The sequence below is a fragment of the Cynoglossus semilaevis genome, chromosome 9 (genome assembly GCF_000523025.1).
Source record: "Cynoglossus semilaevis isolate Cse_v1.0 chromosome 9, Cse_v1.0, whole genome shotgun sequence".
Taxonomy (NCBI): domain Eukaryota; kingdom Metazoa; phylum Chordata; class Actinopteri; order Pleuronectiformes; family Cynoglossidae; genus Cynoglossus; species Cynoglossus semilaevis.
The window spans coordinates 16,541,584-16,565,894 of NC_024315.1; the positions used below are offsets into that span (position 1 = coordinate 16,541,584).

The 24,311-nt window shown below is 42.1% G+C and overlaps 2 protein-coding genes across 6 annotated transcripts in view; both read left to right on the plus strand.

Moving 5' to 3' along the window:
* Positions 1–7,428, plus strand: part of rnf38 (ring finger protein 38) — a 20,479-nt gene extending 13,051 nt beyond the window's left edge. The window contains exons 4-13 of the mRNA XM_008317611.3: positions 2,939–3,141; positions 3,361–3,733; positions 3,817–3,975; positions 4,245–4,412; positions 4,695–4,886; positions 4,975–5,078; positions 5,164–5,248; positions 5,401–5,522; positions 5,641–5,740; positions 6,270–7,428. Of these exons, the coding sequence (XP_008315833.1) occupies positions 2,939–3,141; positions 3,361–3,733; positions 3,817–3,975; positions 4,245–4,412; positions 4,695–4,886; positions 4,975–5,078; positions 5,164–5,248; positions 5,401–5,522; positions 5,641–5,740; positions 6,270–6,332 (1,569 nt within the window). The 3' untranslated portion in view covers positions 6,333–7,428. The remainder of the gene's footprint in view (positions 1–2,938; positions 3,142–3,360; positions 3,734–3,816; positions 3,976–4,244; positions 4,413–4,694; positions 4,887–4,974; positions 5,079–5,163; positions 5,249–5,400; positions 5,523–5,640; positions 5,741–6,269) is intronic.
* Positions 7,429–8,163: 735 nt separating this feature from the next.
* LOC103384192 (neuronal acetylcholine receptor subunit beta-2-like) lies at positions 8,164–24,264 on the plus strand. 5 transcript variants are annotated; one of them, XM_025058613.1, is made up of 10 exons: positions 8,164–10,115; positions 12,735–13,364; positions 14,620–14,765; positions 15,051–15,095; positions 15,190–15,299; positions 15,511–16,037; positions 16,376–16,854; positions 17,508–17,653; positions 18,126–18,189; positions 24,198–24,264. In XM_025058613.1, exons 2-9 carry the CDS (start codon positions 13,307–13,309, stop codon positions 18,139–18,141), a joined length of 1,527 nt encoding a protein of 508 aa, XP_024914381.1. In that variant the 5' UTR covers positions 8,164–10,115; positions 12,735–13,306; the 3' UTR covers positions 18,142–18,189; positions 24,198–24,264. The 5 variants fall into 5 exon arrangements, with proteins under 5 accessions (XP_024914381.1, XP_008315835.1, XP_024914380.1 ...); XM_008317613.3 differs by lacking the exon at positions 24,198–24,264 and adding an exon at positions 22,521–22,984; XM_025058612.1 differs by lacking the exon at positions 24,198–24,264 and adding an exon at positions 22,252–22,379.
* Positions 24,265–24,311: the final 47 nt, after the last annotated feature.

Consider the following 24,311-nt stretch of genomic DNA (forward strand, 5'->3'; position numbering starts at 1 on the left):
TTGTCTGTACGTAGGGATGTGTTTTGGCAAGAATTTGGCAATATGACAAGTGTCATAATACAAGGGCAACGATACGATATGTCGTGTTATACTGCAGTACTCTAGGCTCTGAGTTTTTCTTAAAAACAATTTAACTGTAGGAAACCTGAGCATACGGTAGTAAGCACAACGCTGTTATCAGGTTATTAAATTCGAACAGAGGGATCTTCATTTGTTCTTCCTCAATCGTTACAGAGGAAATAAAAGCAAAATAAAATGAATATTTGTATGTTAATTGTTAATTAGAAAATCGATACAGTGCTGTAGAATATCGATATGTGATATTGAAACAGAATGTTTCAGTGTAGCAATATTTTCTTACACCTCTACTTGTTCATTTAGAATGGTGTTTTGTTACCTGAGGAGTTAGGATAAAACTGAATACAATCAAAGAGAAATGAAAGTCTGAATGTCTTCGCTTCATTAGGTTCAATATAGTTTGAAGAGACAAATCCAGGACGTCGGCCTTACACAGCTGTTATATTAGGTCCACTCCTCTCTGATTGTGTTGATATATTATATGAATAAGCTTTGACTTTAAAGAGAAACACATTTGGACCAGATGTGTCTGTGTGTTCATAAAAGACACACCATTAAATTATGAGGCCACATGGCTGGAGGACACACTAATACACACCCTTTTGTCTGACACCACTTCCCTACCTCTAACGCGGGCAGACAGGCCCATCAAACTTTCATACTAATGGGCAATCGTCTGCATGCGCGAGCACAGGACAGCCTGTATGTTTGTGTGCGAGGGTGTGAATGCGCATGCACGTGTCATCCAGAAATGTCTTGTCCCCATATTTTAGGTTGGTGTTTAGGATGGGACAGACAGTCATTGGGGAAAGGGGGAGGGTGCAGAGGAGGAGGGGGCTTTCGAAGGCTTCTGCTTATCTGATGGAAGTGTAGGGGGAGGATGGTGTGTCTTTGTGTGTGCTTGAATGCATGAGTGTGTGTGTGTGGGGGGGGGGGGGGGGGTTTTTTGGGGGGGGGGGGGAAAAAGGAGGATGGGCGCAGTAGATGTCCCTGGGGTTTTAGGATTGGCACTATGTTGGTATTAGTTCTAGGGTGATTGATTGGTCCCCACCTCTGGAAACAGTACTGCCTTGGTATTAGTTCAATAATTCTTTTTTCCTTTTTTTTTCTCTTAATGTTCTCCACACTAAAGATCTTACTAGATGAAAACCAAATTTGAGTCAAAAATTTGAAAAAAAAAAAATCTCTCCAAATCTCTGTTTGACCTCACTGTTCTAGTCTTCTCTTTCATCAGTGGAGTTTCCATCAGATAATTCCTTCTCTGAAGAATTCTAGAGGATGATCTCTGACACCAACCAGGCTTCTTGGTCTGATCCAAGGTCTGGAAGCCTGAGTTAGCTGTGTAAATAGGTTACCTTAATAAAAATCAAACACCTTTAAACAGTTGTCTTAGAAATGTTTTCTGTTGCAGGCACAGACGTCTACAAGGTGACACGACAATGAAAAACACTGATTTTAGTTTCATGTCCAAGTCTAAAAACATCAACATGCTACTTTTTGAGAATCTTTTAAACACAGCCTACTTCTGGTATCTTTTACTGACAGGCAATAGAAGGGGTCCGACCCTCCACTCTTTTATTGTCCACCTCACATTGGAACAAATGTGACATTCTCTGATGTCTGTGACACCTTTTAGTATGTGCAGTACTGTTTGTCATTTATGTCATATTATAGCCCAAAAAGATAAAAAATAATTTGATAAAAATGTATCAAAATCTTACTCATACCCTCAGTCCTCCTGTGTCCTCCTGTCTGTCCCTCCAGTTGAAACCAATTGAAGTAGTTGTTCTTACTGTTTGTCTTTCCCATCATCAGCACAAGCTCAGGGCACATCTAGCGTCACTAAGTGATTAGAGGCAGTGGTGCAGACTCAGTGTGTTTAATCAAACACCGTACATCATGAGCAGCACAGTCTGCTACTGAACAGCTCCTCAATGTTTTGTTCTTCATAGGCCGTGATGCTGAAACAGTGGCAGCAGTGGCCAATACTAGTGTAAATTTGTGCATGTCTACAGGCATTTCCACAACTGTGTGTGTGTATTAGTGCACCCTGCTCTCCAGCTGTTTCCTGTAAGCTATCACACTGCTCTTTGGGTTGCTAGGCTATATGTATGTGTGTGCGTGCGTGTGCTTGTTAAGTCACTGCCGCTGAGTCATTTTTATCACAATTTAGCAATGTGTCTCTCCCACAAAGAAGGGAGGGAGAAGAAACTCATCGGGGGGTTGGGGGCTGGTGAATGTGTGTTTCTTCTCAGAAACCTGTGTGTGTTCTTCAAAGAAGAGCTCAAGTCTGCTAAGGAATGACTAAACACTGACACATGGGGCTGACTGGGTGTATGTGTGTGTTCTTGCCTCAACAAGTGCCAAGCGTGAGAGTCACTGCCTGACTGTAAGTGAAGTGACTCACATGTGAGTACATGGCATGAATCGAGAGACACGGGTCGACCTGGGTGACTGTATTCAACTATGTCATTGTTTGGTGTTCGGTAAAGTTTGACTTTTCCTCTGTAAAAGAGTTCTCTAGCTGAGTTTCAAGTGGAGAGTGTGTGCGTATGACTCGCACATGGGCTTGTGAGAGCTTGTCTGTCGTTAGCATTTACTCCAAGACGAAGTAAACTTGGAAACCTTGGGGCTTCATAGCGCTGGCGGTGTGATCTCTCTGTCTTTAGCTCACACACATGCTCACTGTGGATCATAAAGGAAATGCCATGAGTCACAGAAGAACTCTGTGCCACTGCAGTAGTATAGATCGTAGAGCAGAGGGAGTGTCAGGCCTGGTGAAACAGATCGGTTTCTGATCACAGCTCGTGTCCCTCCTCTCATCCTCCTCCTCCTCTTTCTGCTTTGTCTACCTCTGTAGAGTGAAGAAAGTCCCAGTCCAAAGCGCCAGAGGCTGTCCAGTCAGTCTGTCTTGGAACAGCTAACCTCATCCGCCCCACCACCATCCACCCCGTCTCCCCCCATACGCCCATGGGAGTCAGGGCCTCCAAGTCGTAGACAGCCTCTTCCACACCCACACTACCACCAGGAGAGGTGTCTGACTCCAGCCCGGAACAGACGCAGGTATTCTGTGGTTTTTAGAGTTTGGGTCACATTTTTGGCCAGTTATGTTACAACATTGTTAAGTTTTCATTATTAACCTGTCTAAAAATAATAATGAATTGTCCTTTTGTCAGTGTTTTCAACATTAATCATAACAAATGAAAAGCTCGCTGATGGAGTTTCTGTCATACATTCACTTGATGGTCTTATTAAGAACTCTCCCTTCATTCCTATCTACAGTCCACCCGCAAGGCGTCAGCGGGGTCGTCTGTCCAGACCCTCCCGCCATTTGCTGGCACACCACCACCAGCCCACCCAAGGCCCTCCACCACGCTTTTCGCCATTGGAGCTCCAGGATGAGAACTACCACCACAACCCCCATCCCTCCACCCAGCAGACGTATCCGACACACACACCCAGCACTTACGGACAGCCCCCGACAGCTGGCAGTGGTGGCGGTGCAGGGTCAGAGGAGCCCCGTGCTTTCCATCCTCCCACCCTGTCACCACGGCTGCTGCATCCAGCTGCTCACCACCATCACCTCCACCATCAGCAGCAGCATCATGCAGCACAGCAGCAGCAGGGAGCGCTGGTCCTGGACCTGCACGAACAGGTAAATCTTCTGTGTTTTTGAGCAAGGCAGCAGCCACTGTCACCCTCTGTCTATGTATTAACTGTGGATGGATTCCTCCTCAGCTGCAGCAGAGTGTGCCAGTCTCCTACACCGTGACCCCCGTCCCTCCCCATGGTCTCACAGCTCCTCTGTGCAGTGGTCAGCACCTTCCGCCGTCCTGTTCCTCGCAACAACAGGTCCCCACATGCAATGTAGTTTGGGCTGGACAACACTACCATCCAGTGAGTAGGACACAGATGTATATGTGTGTTTGTTTGTTCGTAGAATGTACACTCAGTACTTTATAATTTATTTTTCAATACTCTTACCACTATACATGGGAAAGTATTTCAGCAGCTGTAGGAGTGGTCAGTAGGGCTGTACCATACTGGGAAGTCGGTTGTCTTAGTGTAGACTGCCACCTTGAGGCTACATACGGCAATCACCATTATAAAATACCAATGTATTTCAAAGGTTTTTAAAGTTCAATGAAACATTGAATCTTTTTCAGATGCTACAGGCGTGTTCAGTGCAGCATTTACCAGTGCCCTACACGTTTCCATCTCTGCTGTCCAGTGACCCTCAGTTCCTGCTTCCTCCTCCTCACCTCTCTCACCACGCACCTCACCTCACCGCACCTGGACAGTTCCTGCCTTTCCAAACACAGCAGCCACGATCGGTATGTTTACGAGTGTTTGCCTTCTTGAAGTTAACGTTTTTAACCTTTTGTGGCATAAGGGACGATGGGGAGGGAGGGGTCATAAATGTTATTTCTTCCTGTTCTTTTTTTTAATACTAACAGTTGAGAGGTCAACAGAAACGTAAGAAAAAATAGTCAGGCACAGAAACCGTAGGGAAGTGTTTTTTCCTAGTTCAAATAGCCTGAGCTGTGTCTCAGTTCTAGTCTAATGGGTCAGGGTTGGTGTCACAGCTAAAACAAACTGTTCTGTCCTCTGCTCAGCCTTTACAGACCATTGAAAATGAGGTTGAGCTTCTCGGAGAGCAGCTGTCAGTGGGCGGAGGCTTTAGCTACGCTCACCACCATCATCACCATCATCACCATCACCACCAGACTGCCTCCAACCTGACGCCTTCCAACCCTCTGCAGTTCCTCTCACACCATGACCCTCTGTCACAGGAGCTCTTCACAGTGGTCAGTGCAGTTTTTAATCACAGACCTAGTCTGTCTCTAGTTTCATGTTTCATCTGTGGACTAATAATTTTTTTGTCCATGTACGCAGCCGTATCCACACTTTGTGCCTCGGCGATTCACAGGCCGGCGTTACCGTTCGCAGCAGACAGTTCCTCCGCCACCCTACCACCCCAGCTTCCTGCCTTACTTCCTGTATGTATCTGTCACATGTTTTCTGTGATTAATGAGAAATAACTGCAGTCTACTAAATGCATGTTGTTCGAACCACTCACTTCAGGTCAATGCTTCCTGTGGCCCCGAATGTGGCCCCTACCATCAGTCTAGAGCTGGATGTTGATGATGGAGAGGTGGAGAACTATGAGGTGAGGTGAAGTGGTCAGAAAGAAAATACAAATTAATTCCTTTGTTAACCAGCACATATGACGTCAACAATGTTATGTGTCAATAACGTTGAAGAACAGAACCTGTTCCTCCAGTCGCTGTAGTTCATCGTGTCCTACTTTAAATGTTCCAGGCCTTGTTAAACCTCGCTGAGCGTCTAGGAGAAGCCAAACCTCGTGGTTTGACGAAGGCAGACATCGAGCAGCTTCCATCGTACAGGTTTAACCCCAACAACCACCAGTCTGAGCAAACACTGTGAGTATCGGTCTGTCTGGGACGCTGCACTTGTACTGACTCTCTGATGGATTGTAGTCAGATAAAGATTTTTTTTATACAAACATCTTGAAATGACCTGTGTTGTTTCTCCCCACAGTTGTGTGGTGTGTATGTGTGACTTTGAGTCACGTCAACTCCTCAGGGTCCTGCCCTGTAATCATGAGTTCCACGCCAAGTGTGTCGACAAGTGGCTTAAAGTAAGTAACGACATTCAGCATCATTTTAAACGCAATCGAGTTTAAACAAAAAAACTGACGATTAAATTTAAACCCTAGAGACAGAAAGTAAAAAAAATATAAAGTATTATAGGAATAGCAACAAATTCTGACTGCAGCTTCAAAAACAGAAGTTGATCAGCTGATCTCAGAGAACCAATAGGAACATGAACATCAAGGAGGTCATCTGGAAAAAAATGTTATATAAAAAAAAAAAGCTCAAATATTGACATATTTAGAGTTATTGTTCGTCATTGTAACAATTACATACAGGTACAATTTATATACAATACAGTAGGTACAATTTTTAAATTTTTTTTACTAAAATGCAGTCGCCCGTGGTGTACAAAATATTTTTTACTTCTTCACCTGACTTTTTTTTTTATATACCTTTATATACCTATAAAATATAGCCCATAAAGTACCAGTGTGGTGATGGTACAGTTTCCTCTGTGACTGTAACCACCATTATATCAGGTTCATCATTCACCTCTTATTGTTTTTCTTTCAGGCAAACCGGACCTGTCCAATCTGTCGAGCCGACGCCTCCGAGGTCCAACGGGACTCTGAGTGACCGCTGCCTCTTAAAGTCAGAAGTTACTCCACAGCTGGGACTCCCTTTGACCTCCATGTGTCTCTTGGTTTTATAGCCCAGTGAAATCAGCGACACATTGCGTGAGACCAGTGCTTCATTCTTCACTCACTGTCCTCCAGGACACCTCAATAATACTTCTCACCTGGGTTTGGTGTTCCATGGTGTCTAGACTCTCCCTTCACTGCCTCTGTTCACTGTACTGCTGGACTTCCTGGGCCTTCTGTACTGGACTACGACTCTGCCTTCCACTCACGGTTCTTTCCTTTATATAAAAGGCCTTTGCCTCACACCTCAACCTGAAGGTGGAAATAATATATTTGTATTTCTTTTTTTTTTTTTTTTTACCCTTCAGTCTTTTACAGAAGGACAGACTGTTCAAAAATCATTATTACTAACAAACCCTGAGTGAGAATTGGCAGTCCAAAGATTTGTATTTGATTTTTTTTTTTTAGTGTGGTTATAATTAGTTGTTCACATCCTGGTTTGCAGAGTCCTAGTTATTAGGCTTGTTATAAATACACTCACTTTTCTTGCATTCCTTCTCATCAGAGCTGTGTTTATGGGTTGACAGACAAGATGCTGGACACTGTCAATGGTGAAAGTACAATATATTTTCTCTAATGTGTGTGTGTGTGCGCGCGCCCGCGCGTGTGTTACTGTGGTATTTATACTCTTTGCGGTGGGTACAGTACAATGAGTCCCAAATCCTTGGTTTCCTGTGTTAACTTTTGTTTTCCACTCATTTAACTTTAGGACACGAGGACATTTCCCTGAGGGTTCAAACAGAACCTGCTCAAAGTTTCTTTCTCTTTATGCCACACATTTAACACTCCCATCACTACAGCTGCATATTTACACCATTCATCTGCAAAATGTGACAAAGCTGAAAGAGCTTTTGAGTGATATTTTTCTGCTGCAGTTTTCTTGAACAGCCCATTGTTGGAACAAAGTTGTTTATTTTCACACCGTTTTACTTTTGCTCATTTTTCAGCATTTTGCAGTTGAAGACACACCTGTATTTGTGTTGATTGTTCTCATGCAGCCTTTTGTGTCAATTAAACAGTTCCAAATACAATTTCCGATAGTTTCCTGTATCACTGACACAGAATATGTCCGTCTGCACATAGTTCTATACTTTAAGCTTACTGTCCAGAACTTAGAAAAGAAATATTTGCTCCATCGTAGATCTGCAGCAGTTCGCTATATTTATCACACAAGCTGTCACAAAAACAATGTTACTGTGGTTTTCTACAACGCCCAAAAATATATGACAAGTGCTCTGCAACATGATAATGTACTTAACAACATTCTACTGTGCTTGATGTACTGAGGTTTCTACTGGGAGCTACATTAGCGTTGGCTTCGAGTCGTATAACTCAACTTGTTTGATGTCACAGTTGTGGTTGAAGACTGGTGGTTCATACACGTCTCTAACAAAGAGGTTTGAACGGCAGTTAGGGGTCTCTCAGACATCTAAATACAATGACTCTTTAAACACATTTATTTTAGTTGACATGTTGCACAGCACTGGTGATGACACCTTGAGCATCTTAAAGTTCACAGTTGAATTTGGTTGGTCTTTTTTTAACCCCATAGTGACAGTTATTGCTGATGACAGTTTAAAGACTAAATTAAAGTCAAATCTATGTATTTTTCTCTTTTATCTGAGGACAAATCTGACACTACAGCACTTTAAACCTCTGCATACTGATTATTGTTCACAGTCCTTGTGCAAATAACTAATCAATTGTACACCAGTAGTACTCACCACTTCAGTTCATCCTACAGTATCCAACAGTTCTCAGTCTTGACGGCCATGTTGTCTCTGTGTAGACTAAACCTGCACAGATGTTTGTTAATGAGGCTGACGTTGGTTGTGTCAGTTGTCAGCTTCAACTCTAAAATCAAACTACGCAGACAGACATAGTTCAAGCTGATCACACTGTAGTTTGGATCAAGGTGACGTCAGCTTAAATGGTTGGTTCCAATGCAACAGCAAGATTTTACAGACTGGTATTTTCCAAAACATTCAGTGTCAACACTTCGGATCCCTCAGTTCAGTTTCATTTCAAATAAAATCCACAATCAGTGTCTGAGGAGGAGGAGTGCCCATCCAAAAACACTCTGTCCACCGATATCAGTTCATAAAGTAATATTCTCTTGTCCTGGTTTAAGAGTGAGATTTTTTTTCTCTATGATATGGTCCCATGTCACTATGGCTGCTGTACTCATCCTATTTTTGCCCTTCATTCTCTTCTGTGGCTCGGTACACTAGAAAATTACCTCAGTTCCACTATTTGTCTTTTCAGAGAACGCCACTGGTCTGATCCGTGCTTCTTGGTTTTTATTTGATGTTTTCTATGCAAGTTGTTGGGTTGTGAGAAAAATTTTTTTCCTTTCAGACTCTATGAAACTCACTCTGTGTTCTGGAAAAGGCTCATGGACATTTCTTCATGTATTATACTGTATCTGTAACCAAAATCATTTGAAGGCCCATGATAGAATTTTTAACAAAAGTTTGTACATTTTGTATGGGAGTTATTACTAGTTATACTTTATAAAGTAGTGCAATGTTTTTTTTAATCCTTTATTCCATCTTTTGGTCGTCAAAAGCTGGATCAATAAATGTATAACAACTTCTTCTAAAACGCTGCTTGTTCACTCATTCATTTACAGGACTTCTACTACTACTTTTCACCTGCAACTCTCACTGCTGCAGATAGAGGTCAGTGTTGTTGCCACGTCACAAGATCACAAGTCTAGATGTTCTTCAGGTTTTTGGTCCCATTTTCCAAAAACACAGGGATTATGGGATATCAAAATTTGAACAATTTTGTTGTCACATTTGAACGTAAAAGTATATTCTAGTTCAAGGTTAAACTGTAAACTCAGTTTGTCCAGATTTTCAAAAAAAAAAAAAAAAAAAATCAGCATCCAGACATTTATATAAAATTGTGATACAAGGATGCATTATGTTTCACATGTTGCTAGGTGACAGTTGCGTTCATTGTCTTTTCTCCTTACACCCTATTATAGTTCTTAAATGACCACTCAGAGGTTGTGTCTGGGGGTCACTGTTTGAATAGTCAGGTTAGAATACTACCCAACATTAGTTGTGTAAATTTTCCCTTTGCATTAATCCATACCTACAACAGGAGTCGTGGGCTGCCCCCTGGTGGAAGTGGAGCTTTTGGTGGACTTCAACCGGCAAACTCTGATAACAAGCTCTGTCCTTTAAGCACTACCAGGTGATTTGTCCGGATGATTATTAGAATGAAGAAAATCATCTCGTGAGTCATAACACTTCTATTCAACTGTATCTGTAGTCACTGCAGAATGTTCTGGATTTCACAGCTCTACCTTTGAAGTGACGCCTCCCGCTCTCAGCCTTGTTGTTTAAAAAAGTCTATCTTTGTGCCGCACGGTGGCAATGTTGTACTCTTTGCTCGCAGAGACAATAATCTATGTATAATTCCGATCACAGGTTCGGTTAAAGTTGTCATCTATTTGTCACAGTACAAAATATTCATATATTAATGCTAATGCTAAGGCCACTGCTAACGGGAGTTACACGTGCACTAAATCTCAACTCGAACGCAACGGAAGTGTGATAATGATTATAAAGCAGTTATTTCATTTATTTTATCGTGTTCAGAAACCATTTTTTGTGTGTAAAATGTTTTTATTTTGTTATTCTATGTCTGTTCAGAAAACGTGACCTCAAAAACAAATCCACCATGTCTGGCAGTGACAACATAAAAGGTGAGAGTACTTTTCTGGCTTTGACTTTAATTCCGGCTACATTTTCCTCTCATTGTTGTCGTTAATTATTTTGTTGTTCAACTCTTATGATGTTCACTTTTATAATTTGTTTTATTTGTGTTCTGTTTTGGTTGTTTTTTTCCCTTGTCATCCTTGTTGATACCTCTGTTTTTGAGCTTTTTACAGACATTTTCTTTTTTTTTTTTTAACACCTTATAAGGAATGCATAATTGGACTTCTTCAGCCTTTATCCCTCGTGTTTTCTTGTCGTTGTAGAAAACTGTTGGCTCTTCACGTTAGAATTGTGTAGAATTGTTGGATTTTTAGTTAAATGCTGTACCCTTGTGGTGTATATATTTAACAACCACAAATGTGAACTATTGGTCCAACAGGATTTAATAACATTCTTTTTTTCTTCCTTCAACTGATGAGAAGAAACAACAGTTCCTACCCGTTCTCATCCTCCGTCAAGTTCTTTTTTGAGCTTCATATTCATCAGTGAGTGTATTTTGTTAGAATCAGTAATTCATTGAAGGAAACTACTGTCAAGAGTTTTGGCTCATAGTTGATCTGTTGTTTCAGACAGTCACTATTGTAGGATTACTTGTCAGTTTGAAAAATATCACTTTTTCTGCTGAACATTGTCCTGGACCATGTGACTGCCTCTAATTCAATCTGTTGTCCCTGAGGATTATGGGGAGGTGGGTGTCGAGCAGCGTCAGTTGAAACCCAGGAACCATCAGATAGTCAACTGAAAACCAGTGAAGTGCTTCTAAAACAATCCTGTCAGCTCAGAATGTATGTTAAAATATAATGAGATCTTCATCGACTCACTCCTTTCTACCAAATTAATTATTTCAAATCTTAAACCAGAGCAGACAGAATCACAAAGAAAGACAAAATCTTACTATTTAACATGTACAATCAAAACTAAGGGAAAAAAACTACTACTGGAGTTCATTCAAGGTCAAAGTCAAGGATCTAAGGCAGGCATGGGCAAACTAAGGCCTGGGGGCTTGATGCGGCCAGTTCAGGTTTTTAATCCGGCCCACCAAACTCTTCCAAATTATATAATTTATTAATGTTATCATTATACTTCTACCTTTTCCCTGCAATACCCATGTTTCCCCATTAGATGACATAGAAAATAATAAAAGCATTTAGCCTTTATGCATGACTTTTACATGTCATTTATCTTAGTTCACACAAAGCCTCCATCTATCTGCTCCTGACTCGGCCACACCTGTTCAGTTTTAGGACAATTGTGGCCCGAGGGTCAAAACGTTAGCCCACATCTGATCTAAGGTTTTATCCAATAGTTTTGAACAATTGTCTATTTTTCTTATTTTTAAATAAGTGTCTTAAAACTGAAAAACATACACATTTACAAAACATCTGTGAAAGCAGTTTACCAGGACCAGCGCAGATCATTTAACACTGAGAGTGTCCAGCAGCTATGTGTGTGTGTGACAGATAGGAGAAGAACGTGTGTGTGTGTGTGTTTTCTCCCCAACCTGCTGACTCAGCAAATTTCATCTACAGATAAATAATTCTGGGACTAAAACCTTTTGGAGAGTTCAGCTTTGACAGTGAAACCTGTTCTTCTCAGTGGTATGTGATTTATCGGCGCCACCTTGTGTACCACAATGTCTACTGGTTATGAACACATAAATACAACATGGCCGCTGCAGTGTTGTCACTTTTATGGTGAACGTGATTGTTGTGTGAGAGACGGGACCGGTGATGGAGGAGGTCAACAACAACCTCCATCTTGTTGACCTGGCTAAGGCTGACACACACACTTAACACACACACACAAACCTAAGTAAATCATAAGAATGAGTGTTGTCCAGAGGAGTTCTTCTTCCTGTCCCTCTGTCTTGGACACAGACTGCGATCACTGACATCATCTCTTCTGCTTCATTTAATAACTTCCCAGTTTCTGCATCACTCAGTGAAACAGGAAATGTATCAACAGACTCTCTGAGCTTCTCACTCCATCCATTATTACTACAGCAATCTCCTCAATCTGCCATGGATTATGGAGGAGTGAGGAGCAGAGAGGTCTGGAGGAGTCTTCACCTCCTTCCTCTTCACTGCTCTCACACCACAGTCTTCCTCTGTCCCTGCTGTGACTCCACTCCAGAGAAAATACTCAGTCCTCCACTCACTCTGTACTTCATCAGTACACTGGTAGTGTACAGATGCAGTACTGAGTGTACTACAGTGATTGGTTTAGTTAAACCTGTGACCTAGTGATGAGAGGAGTGGGTGTGTTGACAGAGGACTGTAGGTTGAAATCTCACCTTGAGCAGGAATTTCAGAGGTTAATAAATAAGAACTTGGTGGCAATGTTTTCCCGAAATACAGGTGGTGCTATAAACACCGCCTGGATGATTAGATTTGAGATGTACAACTACATAGTATAAAAAAAGTTGTTGTTTTTTTGTGAACTGACAGCACAGAGCTTCACTTTACTGAAAAATATATGAACCTCAATTTGTCTTTTTTCTCTGCAGGTTTTATTTATTTAAATTTGACATGTATTTGTTTTGACATGTAAAAATGCTAGTTTCTTAATTACTATTATTTCTCCGTGTGTGTTCATCTCTTTGTCAGGAGGAGACAGCGGTACACACTGGATGGAGTCTCCTCCTCCTCCAACACCGTACACCTCCTCCACTGTGGGCTCCTCTTCTCCTTTTACTCCTCTCTGGTCGTCACGGAGTTTGGTCTTTGGTGAACACCGACTTTACCAGGACTGTTTCCTGACGAACCACTGCCTCCTCACCCCGGGCTGCTGTAACCCGTTTACGTACGAGAGCTAGGCGTTAACAGGAGGAAGTGAACTTGGGAGAAGTGACTGCTGCTGCTGCTGCTGTTGTGATTCCTCTTCATTCACACTTGACACTTACTTCGTACGGTGTACTTTGGCTCCAGATGATACGGCTGGTTTGTGGCTGAGGCGGTGGAACCGAAGCGCTGTGTCCTGGTTCTGTTGGACAGTACCGTTTGCTGTGACATCTGTTGTAAACGGGTAAAACTTCTTTTTAACTTTTTTATTTGGCCAGAGGCGGACAACCGAAGAAGAAGTTACTCAGAAGTGTCCGGCAGCAGCAGTACTGGATATTTGACCTCATACAAAGATCGTTTCTGAGGAAAGAGAGAAAACGACAAGATTGACCGGCGTGATGACACCCAGCATTTACCTCCTCATCCTCACCATCATCCTCACCTCCTTTCTCACAAGTAAGTTTCTAACTCGTGTCTGTTGTGAAGGGTACATACTGTTGTTTAAAACATACGGTTTCATACGTTCATACTGTTATTTACTCGTTTGATATAAAAGACAATAAAACATGTCGAAAGTTTAGCTACGAATCACATAATTTTTCTTCTCACAGCCATCACTCAGGCAAATGAGCTAACTCATATGAGGAGAAATGGATGGATTATGAAGGACAAGGATTATTTAAAGTTTAGATTTTCATGGACTAACGCCGGACAGTTTTTTTCCCCATAAGAGATGAAAACATAAATATTTGTTCATTTCTGTAACGACAACACTTAAAAATCACAATGACCACAGACAACATAGGCAATTGACTAAGGCGCCAAATGATGGAGGGGGAGATCCTGGAACCATTCAGAAAAAAAAAATCAGTCAAAGTCAGTTTTATCATCAGTTCTGCCGTTTGGACAGGACGGGATTAAAACTGTGGTTCTGTCAGACCCTCAATGTAACGACAATTGTATAAAAAATATAAAATATATCTAAGTTTAAAATGTAAACATACAGTAAGGAAGCTAAAACAATTTCAACATAAGTTGATGGTGTAAACTAATATTGGTTTACAACAGTGATGGTGAATAATAAATAATACCATCATCTAATTTCATGACATTCCTCTGTGTCCTGTTGGTCTTTGAGAGTGGAACAGAGTGGAATATTCAATCACTGCATCTCTCCAAAGAGTCAAACTCTGAAAAATATCAGCTCAGACAGGAACATGGTCAAACATTAGTCTGCAGCATCCATCAAGCCACAGATCTCCTCTGGTCCAGGTTTGAATTATTAAAAAGTTGAAACACACCATGAAGGCCCAGAGCTCTGCTCCTCTACTCCACTGCTTGTTGTTGTTGCCAGTATCTGTCTTCCTGTGACAGGCTGTAGCTCCAAAGACAATCTGTCTGGCTTTTTAGCACAACCTTCACCAAAAGATTTGCAATAAAGGAAAAATAAATGAACGGAAATTCTTCTAACTCATCCAAACCGTCGACTGTCTCCAACCAAATGCACCGTTTGCGTTCAACTCTGAAACTATTTGTTAGCTTTTATGCTAACTGTGAAATAGAAGTTATAATATTCTGCATGACTGGGTTTTTGTTTGTTCACTGGGTCTGAAATATAATGTGTGCGCGTGCGTGTGTATCCACAAACCTTTAGCCCTTTAAGTGTGTTGAGTTTAATCCCATGGCTGCTGCTCCTCTGTCTGCTGTGTAGGCTGCAGGTCGGAGAACGCTGAGGAGCGACTGGTCAACTACTTGTTAGGTCCAGAACGCTACAATAAACTGGTCAGACCTGCGGTGAACAAGAGCCAACAGGTCACCATCTCCCTGCAGGTGTCTCTGTCTCAGCTCATCAACGTTGTAAGTATTTTTATGTTTCTGTTCATGCATTCTGAGCTACATAGACCTTTGTTTTGTGGGCGTCGGAAGATCAGAACCACAGGGTTCTTACCTCACCTGGTTGACTGTGGTGTGTCGGGCGAGCACCGAAATCTCTCGCTCCTGGGGACAGATTAAATAAGTATAAATATGTGGGGCTTCAGAGGCCTGAGGTCCATCAGTTATTATGGGTCAAATGTCTGTGTCTAAACCAGTTTAAACCAGTCTCTAACTGTTTGTTGAACTAACTGGTGTTTTCTGATGCAGAATGAAAGGGAGCAGATCATGACGACCAACTTATGGCTGTGTCAGGTACAGACGAGTGACATCACTGAAGGTTACAGTCTGTGTGGAATATGCTGTTGATTCTGGTCCAAGATTTTCTTCATGAACATTCTCTTGGCAGGAGTGGAATGACTACAGACTGAGGTGGGACCCAGACCAATATGAGGGCATCAAAAAACTACGGATTCCCTCCAAACACATCTGGCTTCCTGATATTGTTCTTTATAACAAGTTAGTAGAAGCATGGCTCTCCAGTACGTAACTGTGTTTTGTCCACTGGTTCGAAAAGATTTGAAAAAACATTTCTTTGAATTCTACAGTTAGAATTATAAAAAGACTTTCTAACAGAAATGTTTACTATTGATGGACATTTCCATTGAATTTTGGTTAAAATCGTATGTTTGCTCTGAAATCAAAGCGCCTCATTTCTCCTCTGTTCCAGTGCTGACGGTGTCTATGAGGTCTCCATCTACTGCAATGCTGTGGTTTCCAACACGGGGGACATTTTTTGGCTTCCCCCAGCCATCTACAAGTCAGCTTGTGCCATCGAGGTGCAGAACTTCCCCTTCGACCAGCAGAACTGCACTCTGAAGTTCCGCTCTTGGACCTATGACCACACCGAGGTGGACCTCATTCTGACCAGTGACTTTGCCAGTCGCGATGACTTCAAACCCAGCGGTGAGTGGGACATCGTGTCGCTGCCTGGACGTAAGAACGAGGACCCTGACGACATCACCTACCTGGACATCACCTACGACTTTGTCATCAAGAGGAAGCCTCTGTTCTACACCATCAACCTGATCATCCCCTGTGTCCTCATCACCTCACTGGCCATCCTGGTCTTCTATCTGCCTTCAGACTGTGGGGAGAAGATGACGCTGTGCATGTCCGTGCTGCTGGCTCTCACTGTGTTCCTGCTGCTGATATCAAAGATAGTGCCACCCACCTCACTGGCAGTGCCCCTCATTGGTCAGTCATGTTTGAATTGTCACCAAAGTTGATATGTGAGTAGAGTAGATAAAACTACATCGATCCCACACTGGGGCAATATGGCAGAGGTAGAAAAGACAGTCTGTCTGGATTTTTATGGTTTAGTTGACTGTTGTTTAAGGTCAATACTAAAAAATAGGACTAACTAACCGGGTGTTGATTTTACTGTACAGTGGAACCTCGAGATATGAGCATCCAGGACCGAGCTTGTAACTCGAGGTGCTCGTATCTCGGAATACTCGTATGTCGCGACGCTCGTATCTCAAGGTTCCACTGTGCTGTTATTAATTCTTACCATGTCCGTCTCTGGTTTGTAGGAAAGTACCTGATGTTCACTATGGTTCTGGTCACTTTCTCCACCGTGTGCACCGTCTGTGTCCTTAACGTCCACCACCGTTCCCCGTCCACCCACCACATGCCAGAATGGGTCAAGAAGTTATTCCTGGTCCAACTGCCAACCTTCCTCCTCATGAGGCGCCCAGGTTCATCCAATGTCCGTGATAAACTATGCAGGAAGTACGCACTTCCAAATAGCACTTCCAGGAACTGCATGGGGAAGAAGCAGTACTCCAACATCCACCTGGGCGGGATTCGACCGGACACCGACTCTATCTACGTGAATGAGGACCTGGCACAGAAGTATTGTTGGAGGATGAGCAACCTCCCAGAGGATTGTGCAGGGGTTTCAGAATCACCCCGGCTTTTGGCCAGTCAGTGGGATATGGATCTGGAGGAAGCCGTGGATGGAGTGAAGTACATCGCTGAACACATGAGGACTGAAGAAGATGATGAAGGGGTAAGGAGAAAAAAAAATCTGGAAAATATAATATCACTGGTTTAAAATAGAGAAAACAGATTAGACCGAGATGAGATGAAAGCAGCTCACAGAAAGTGATGACTTCAGCACAGAGGACGACGATAAGATATGGTTAATTATTCAGTTTCATGCTCTTGTCTTCCTGACATGGTTCCAACCTGTCAGTCATCTCCCTGTTCTCCAAAACATCCCAGTTATCCTCAGGGAACCCTTCACACACAGATCTAAACCACAGGAAAACAGAACCTGCTGTAGAAACTCAGAACTCTGCTGCCGGGCTCCTGAACCTCCACCTCTCCACCCTGTGTCCAATAAATATTTGAACAAATCAGTCAGGTGGAAAATGCATACGGCAGGGTTTGTTTCTTTCATTTTCCCTGGTTAAAAATACATCTTCACACAGATTCAGATTCTTCAGAATATCTTTCAGCCACAGGGGCAGATAAAGGAGAGATGAAAATTACCCCAGTCAAATGCTAGGTTCACACAGTAGGCCACATTAGGCCCAATCCACCCGAACGAGTCGTCAGTCTGAACCATCATGCTGCTCAAAATATCATTGCAAGTGCAATACAACATGGACCAGTTTGCACACTGCCTCTCCAACGTGACCCTCGTTCTTCTGGTTTCAGATCATCGAAGACTGGAAATACGTTGCTATGGTGATAGACCGTCTGTTCCTGTGGATCTTCATCTTGGTGTGTGTGGTGGGAACACTGGGCCTTTTCCTGCAACCGCTCATCCAAAGCTACAACATACCCACAGCTGATGAAACTGAGTGAGTCAGCAAATTTAATGTCAAACATTTGACACGTGTTACTGTGTTCCAAGGAAATAAAGCTGCGGCTTGTACTCCAGTTTAGAAAACAAAATATGAGTGTGAAAATGTGCCTTGTACTTTTTGAGCAAGCAGTATGAAACATCAGATTTTCAATAGAAATTCGAGCCATATATTTCCTAATAAAGGAGCACTAAAAAAAGCTGAGTTCCTCAGCTCAATCTCTGATATTACTGTTGCTCACTACAATAAATTCTAAAAAGAGCAGATTATATTTGATGTGCTGTCGTTTCCATGAAATTCTGATGGATTGATGTATTTACACTGACCTACTTAATTACTACTATTACTAATTAATTTATTTAAAACATATGGTTAGAGTATAAAATTATGCTTTTGATGTGTTTTTAAAGAGAAACACAGATGTTTCTACTTGTTGTGTCAGTGTTGAGAAATATTTTTGTTTCTGCAGGATTGGAGAATTCTAGGGCTTTAACAACACAATACGGAGAAGGCCTGAATGAACTTCTTTTACAGTAAGTCTTAACTGTCCAACAATGGATGGACTCAGACGGGTCTCTATTTCTGGATGATAGTGGTAAAAAAAGAAGACACTGAAGTCTGGTAGTTTGATCTCAAATAACAAAATACATTGGTAATGGAACATGTTTTAACCTTCGTGTCTTCACTGTCAACAAGGGCACAAAGATATTTATAGAGTTCAAAACATGAACACTCAGCTGTTCAGCTCAGTTTTTACATACAAACAAACTCCAAAAGGCTGATTTTCTGTGTGTTTTTAATCCATACCTCAAGCGCTCTCCTTTACGGTACTGATACTGTGAAAAATCATATTATACTCTGAATGTGTGAGACACAGTACTTTGTCTCCTCCAACATCATAAAAATATGAAGTACACCTTTTTTCCTCCTGCCTTTTACTTGTTCTGCTTCAGAGCCCTGGACTTGACTCCACCATCCATCTGCTCAGCATTACTCTGCACATTAATTCACTGTTATATTTAAACACCGGTTGTTGTTGTTGTTGTTGTTGTCCTGCTTTATTCTGACACCTAAAATATTTCTTCATAAAAAGTTTTAATGAAAACTTCCGCAAAAAAAGGAAAAGACACAAATGTTGTGAAGATAGAGAACGGTCGTTAGAGCTGAAGGAAAATCACTGACGTTTGGTTTTATGAACTTTCTAGTAAATGAAACACTCTCACAGGCACACACACACACGAACGCACACACACACACATGCATCAGTTCACACAGTGTACACTGTTCACTGACTGTACTCTGTCACAACATGTGGAATAAAGACTGTGATTTTATATTTGTACTTTGCTGTAGTTTGACAATCATATATATGTATATGTACACATATATACATGTGTATATATGTATATATGTATATATATATGTATATACAGTATATATATGTGTATATATATATATATACACCCACACCAGGACACGCTTGACTTGGCTTTTTCTGTACCACTCCATGATATATCCTCTACCTTCTTCTAAGTCCTTTATCTCAGCAAAACTGAAACACTGTTTCTTGAGGGTTAGCTTGGTGGATTCAGTGTGTCCGTGTCCTTGTGTGTGTGCGGGGGGGTGGGGTCTTTATGTGTGTGGAAGCGACATTCTGCCACCCTATCAATATGAGCTTGACAGGAACATAAAGGTGACAGATGTGATGTTTCAGTGTCTGGAGAAACGATGGCAGAGCAGAGCAGAGCAGAGCAGAGCAGGCCGGCGGTCGTACTGTTGTATTAATGTCATGTTGTTGTGCAGCTCGGCTCATACATCAGTAACACATTAACAGTGTTCTGTTAATGGAAAAATACTCTCTCCTCACCTTTGTACGTACAAATCCCATCTCTGGTAGAAAAATTAAACGGCCGCACTTTCTGAGCTTAGTGTTTATTTATCAGGGAAACAAATGCAGAGAAACTTTGATCATTGGTAAACATCACCAAATATGGAAGGAAGTCCTCCAGACATTTGGGATTAGACAGAAAACGTGATGCTGTGTACTAAAATTGAGTGAATTTCATCTATTTGAATCGTTACATTTCGTCACCTTTTACCCTCTGTTCTTTACACACTCCTGTACTTTTGCTTGTGTGGCTCACATAGGCAGAAGAAAGGCCTCAAAGAACCTTTTCACTAACTTGGTAGTGACAGGTGTTCATGGTCTGTGCTCTTGTCTTACAACAGAAAGGTCAGCAGTTTAATCCCTGGGTCTTTCTGTTTGCTGATTACATGGTGTCCCTGTGTGTGAACGTCAGGTTTCTCCCACAGTCCTAAAAACGTGCAGCCTCAGGTCAACAGGTTAGCACTGAGCATGGTTAGCCTCGTGGTGATAAACCCGCTTCTTTACTCCAGTCTGTTGAGGTTGTTCTCTATTGTGAACAGAATTTATCAGGAGGCTCAGTGGTCGGCCTGGAGGCTGGTTCTGCTCCATCTACCAACACTGCACCTCTCCTCCTTTCATTAACCTCGTTCCTCTCACTTTATCCATCCATTATTCCACATTCTAAATGTTTTTATTTGCTTTCCGCTGCTTCCCAGTCTTTCGTTAATTGCTCGTGAAGACGTTGAAACTAAAAATACACCGGTGATAAAACCAAACGATCTCTCCCTGCTCATGCTACACGCACATAAAGCCAGTGAAATGGGCCAAGCTGTGAGCCACACACCAGTATCTGTATGTCTACACCTGGTAGTGTCGTAGTTGATTTCACCAGCTGTTATTGGCTGAAGAATCACCACAGCCACGTGAAAAACATCACTACAGTTAAAGCTGCACCACTCTTATAAGTCACAAGGGTTAAAGTCTTGATGGAAATATACTGTATTTACAGACTTCTAGCATTGTTGTATAAGCCACACACTGTGTATTAACTTGACTGGTTAGAGCAGGCATGGGCAAACTAAGGCCCGGGGACCGATGCAACCCTTTCAGCTTTTTAATCCGGCCCACCAAACTTTTCCAAATTATATAATTTATTTATATTATTATTATTTGTTTGCCTTTAGCATTTTAGCCTTTAGCCCTGACTTTTACATGTCATTCATCTTAGTTCACACGGACACTCCATCTATCTGCTTCCTGCGGTCGTAGTTCATTGCACACTTGGTGAGGTCTATACCATTTTGGGCCACATGTGTGGGCCACATGTATGGGCCGTATGGCATTTTAGTTTCTCTGGAGACACGAGAGTTGCAGCACTAGCTTGAATGTGCGTGTGATCTGTGTGTGTGTGTTAACTTTAGGCTGCGTATGTGCTGCTGCTGCTGACATAAATCATCCTTATGTAGGTCTGGTGCACAGTCAGCTGTATGCACACACACACTCACACACACACCTGAGTGTGCAGAAGTGACTGCACTTGTATTACAGAAGCGAGGCCTGTGTGATTAGACTCAATCAAATTACACAGTGCTTTAATCGTGCTTGTGAGCAGACGAGTGTGTGTGTGTGTAGGAGTGTGCACCTGCCTGTGCACATGTGCGTGTGTCTGATAATCCTCTGATGTTTCTGAAATCTACAGGGACATGTGAAGTAGTAATAAGTTGAAACCATGGATTCACCCGCAGACCACAGCTTTAATGTAAGAAGATGTAATGTTAGTGATGTATTAAATGTAATGTAAGTTTTAATCAGGTCAGTGACATCAACACAGTTCAACACAGTCGATTCTTCACACTGAAAACTGCTGTCCTAGCTCTGTGTGAACAGTAACTTTGAGGACACCGACTGGGAACACTGTGCCACAGTCAGAGGGAGAATGAAGCAGGAGCTAAATAAATGGGAATTGAGGTCAGTTAGGAGACCTAGAAGAAATCAAAAGACCAGAATAAACCTGAGAGCTTCAGAGTGTTCAGTGCACACTAACTATTCACAGTTCACAAAACAGCCGTTTATAAACTGATATTTACTTAAATCAAGAGGACTCTTGGTTTGGTGATTTAGCCTTTAACACTTACTTATAGTCACTAATAAGAAATGCAGGTGAAAGGGTAGGTCCTTGAGGAGGTGCAGGTCCTAGAGAGAAATAAGCCATCATTAAAATGATGGAGAATTTGATACAAGGGACAATCACTGGATTTGCATGTTGTTAGCTTGAATTTACCATAAATAGTAACGTCATTATATGTTGTTTGATTGCCTTTACAGAAGGATAATCCTGTTGCCGGTCACTTCTGTTTTCTCTGAGATAAAATACATAGAACCTATGGAGCATATTTTGTTTTGTCGTTCACAGAGCAGTGGTGATGTTTGTTTAGTTACAGATTATTGTCATTTTCCTTCAATTTCCTGTCTTTTACTTTTGGGTTACTTGACTTTGTTGCTATTTATTTTTGTTATGTAAAAAAATGTAGCAATGAAGCAAACATTGAGATCCACAAGGAGTGTTCATGTGATTGTACACATTTACAGTGTTAAAAAAAAAAATCAATGAACCCATAATAATCCTGATCGAGTGATAAATTCTCTTGTAAGAATCGTACCCAGGAAGTCTATAATCGTGACATCACTACTCCTGACTCTACGGCTCTGTCTTTCCCTCTCCACATAGAGAAGAGGCCACGTCCACCTCCCTTCCTGCTGGAAGCTTCCAGAAGCTTCTGATCACCTCTGCTCCATTAAACTCACCTCAGTAAGACGGTCCTGCCTTGGAGTACAAATACAAAAGGGGCCATCCACATTTCATTAGTGGGGGTTGGAAATAAAAGCACTTCCACAACAGGGTCAGAGAATGTGGTTCACATGTGTGAATGTGAATAATTTACTACGGCCTAAAAGTTGTAGCGAGGCACAGAGATATTTTTATGTGTTGTGTTTCAGATGAGGCAGAAAGATGGCGCCGGTGTGCGCTGTAAGGACTGAGACCAGAGGGCAGAGGAGAGCAGGCAACAACTGAACACAGCGGAGTGAGTGATCAGGCTGAAGAGGAGAGACAGGTTAGAGAAGTGAAAACTGGACAGAGAGGAAATGGAAAAATGGCTCTGAATGCTTTTTACTCAATGCATCCAGGTTAGAAGGAAGAACAGGGGGCAGATGAATTAGACACAGCTGATGCAGGTCAGTACAATGGGGGCAGGTGCTGTGGTGCATCACCTTAAACAGGCCTGGCAGAAACATTGATTCTCACCTAGTTCCACACTGGAATTGCTTCACTAATAATAAGGCCGGTGAAGTCGAGCGTGTCATGAGGCCTCACTGAGAGCAGATGATTTCAGTGGCAACACATATGTGACGTCACTGTTTTTTCTTTGTCTGTGCTGGTGAAAAAATCTGTTTTTTGTAGGGATTTTTTTAAATTTTTTTGATTGGCTTTATCCTGTTGGAGGAGGTCTTAGGGTGATGAGCTGCTCATGGCATGTGATGTCAGCATCAGTGTAAACGTGTATGCTCTATGATCTCAGATACTAGAGATTCACCTGAGGCCAGACCCAGTGTTTTTGTTCTTCATTGGATGTTCTAACATGTTTCACAGGTGGTTACTGACAGAGACCTAATCATTTTCTCCTTCCCTCTCATCTTACTGTGTTTAAGCTTGATAAACATGGTAGGTAAAGTAAGAAAGTAAGTCCAGATCAGAGCCTGAGTACCTTGACGTATGCATTTGACTCACATTCCTTTATAGATGACAGCCTTTTAGTGCCAACTCCAATTTATTTTTAATCACACACAGAATTAAGGCATTGACAGTAATTATGTCAACATTATTTAAAGACAGAGAATTGTGGAAAGAACTGCCCTGCCGTCAGCAATGATGTGATGTTATGGTTTATCAGCCGCTGAAGCCTTACGATTTTCCAAGTATTGTACTTTTCTATGAAAATATATGAACTGTGTCTGAATGAAGAACCGATCTCTACCTCTTGGTTCACAACAGTTCAACTTCCCTGGCTCTGCTTCTGTTAATTACCTCGCTTGATGACGTCAAACTAAGCGTGGAAAATGACAGGGTAAAATTAAACTTAATCATCAAGATCCGTCTGCTTGAACAGACACCGGAGTGCCGCTGGTAATACGATCAGGACCTTTGACGAAGACAGCACAGCGCTCTGCTGCAGTTTAGTGGCCGCTGAAGGAAACGACAGAAGGAAATAAATGTGAAGGAAGTAAACAGTAACAACTCGAGAGCATACGTTAGGTTCAGACATATGTGCTAATGTCTCGTAAGTGATGTCTGAAGTTAACTGACGTAAACCTAATAAAGCTGAACTGATTTCAACACCTCGGAGAGCGCACATCGAAGAGTCGCTCACTGTGACGCTGTCCGGGGTTCTGAAATCGACTGCACTCCTTATTCTACAAGTTATTCTACGTTTGGTCTCATTTCTCAGCTCGCAGGGGCTTTGTGTGTAGTTTACTGTCCGTGTGTGTTTGGTCACAGTCCAGGATTATTGTTCACTCCAAATTGACCATAGTTGTGAATCTGAGTGTGAATGGCTGTAGGTATTAGTGACCCTGTGATGTCCCGGCTCTAACCCTGCCCTCGCCTGATGACTGCAGGGATTGGCTGCAGCTGCCCCCGCTTGTAGTCTGGGTGGATACGCCAGATCCTGCCTCACAACGGGAGCCAAGTTAAGTTGTGCTCAGACCAGAAGGAGCGCATCGACAGAGAGG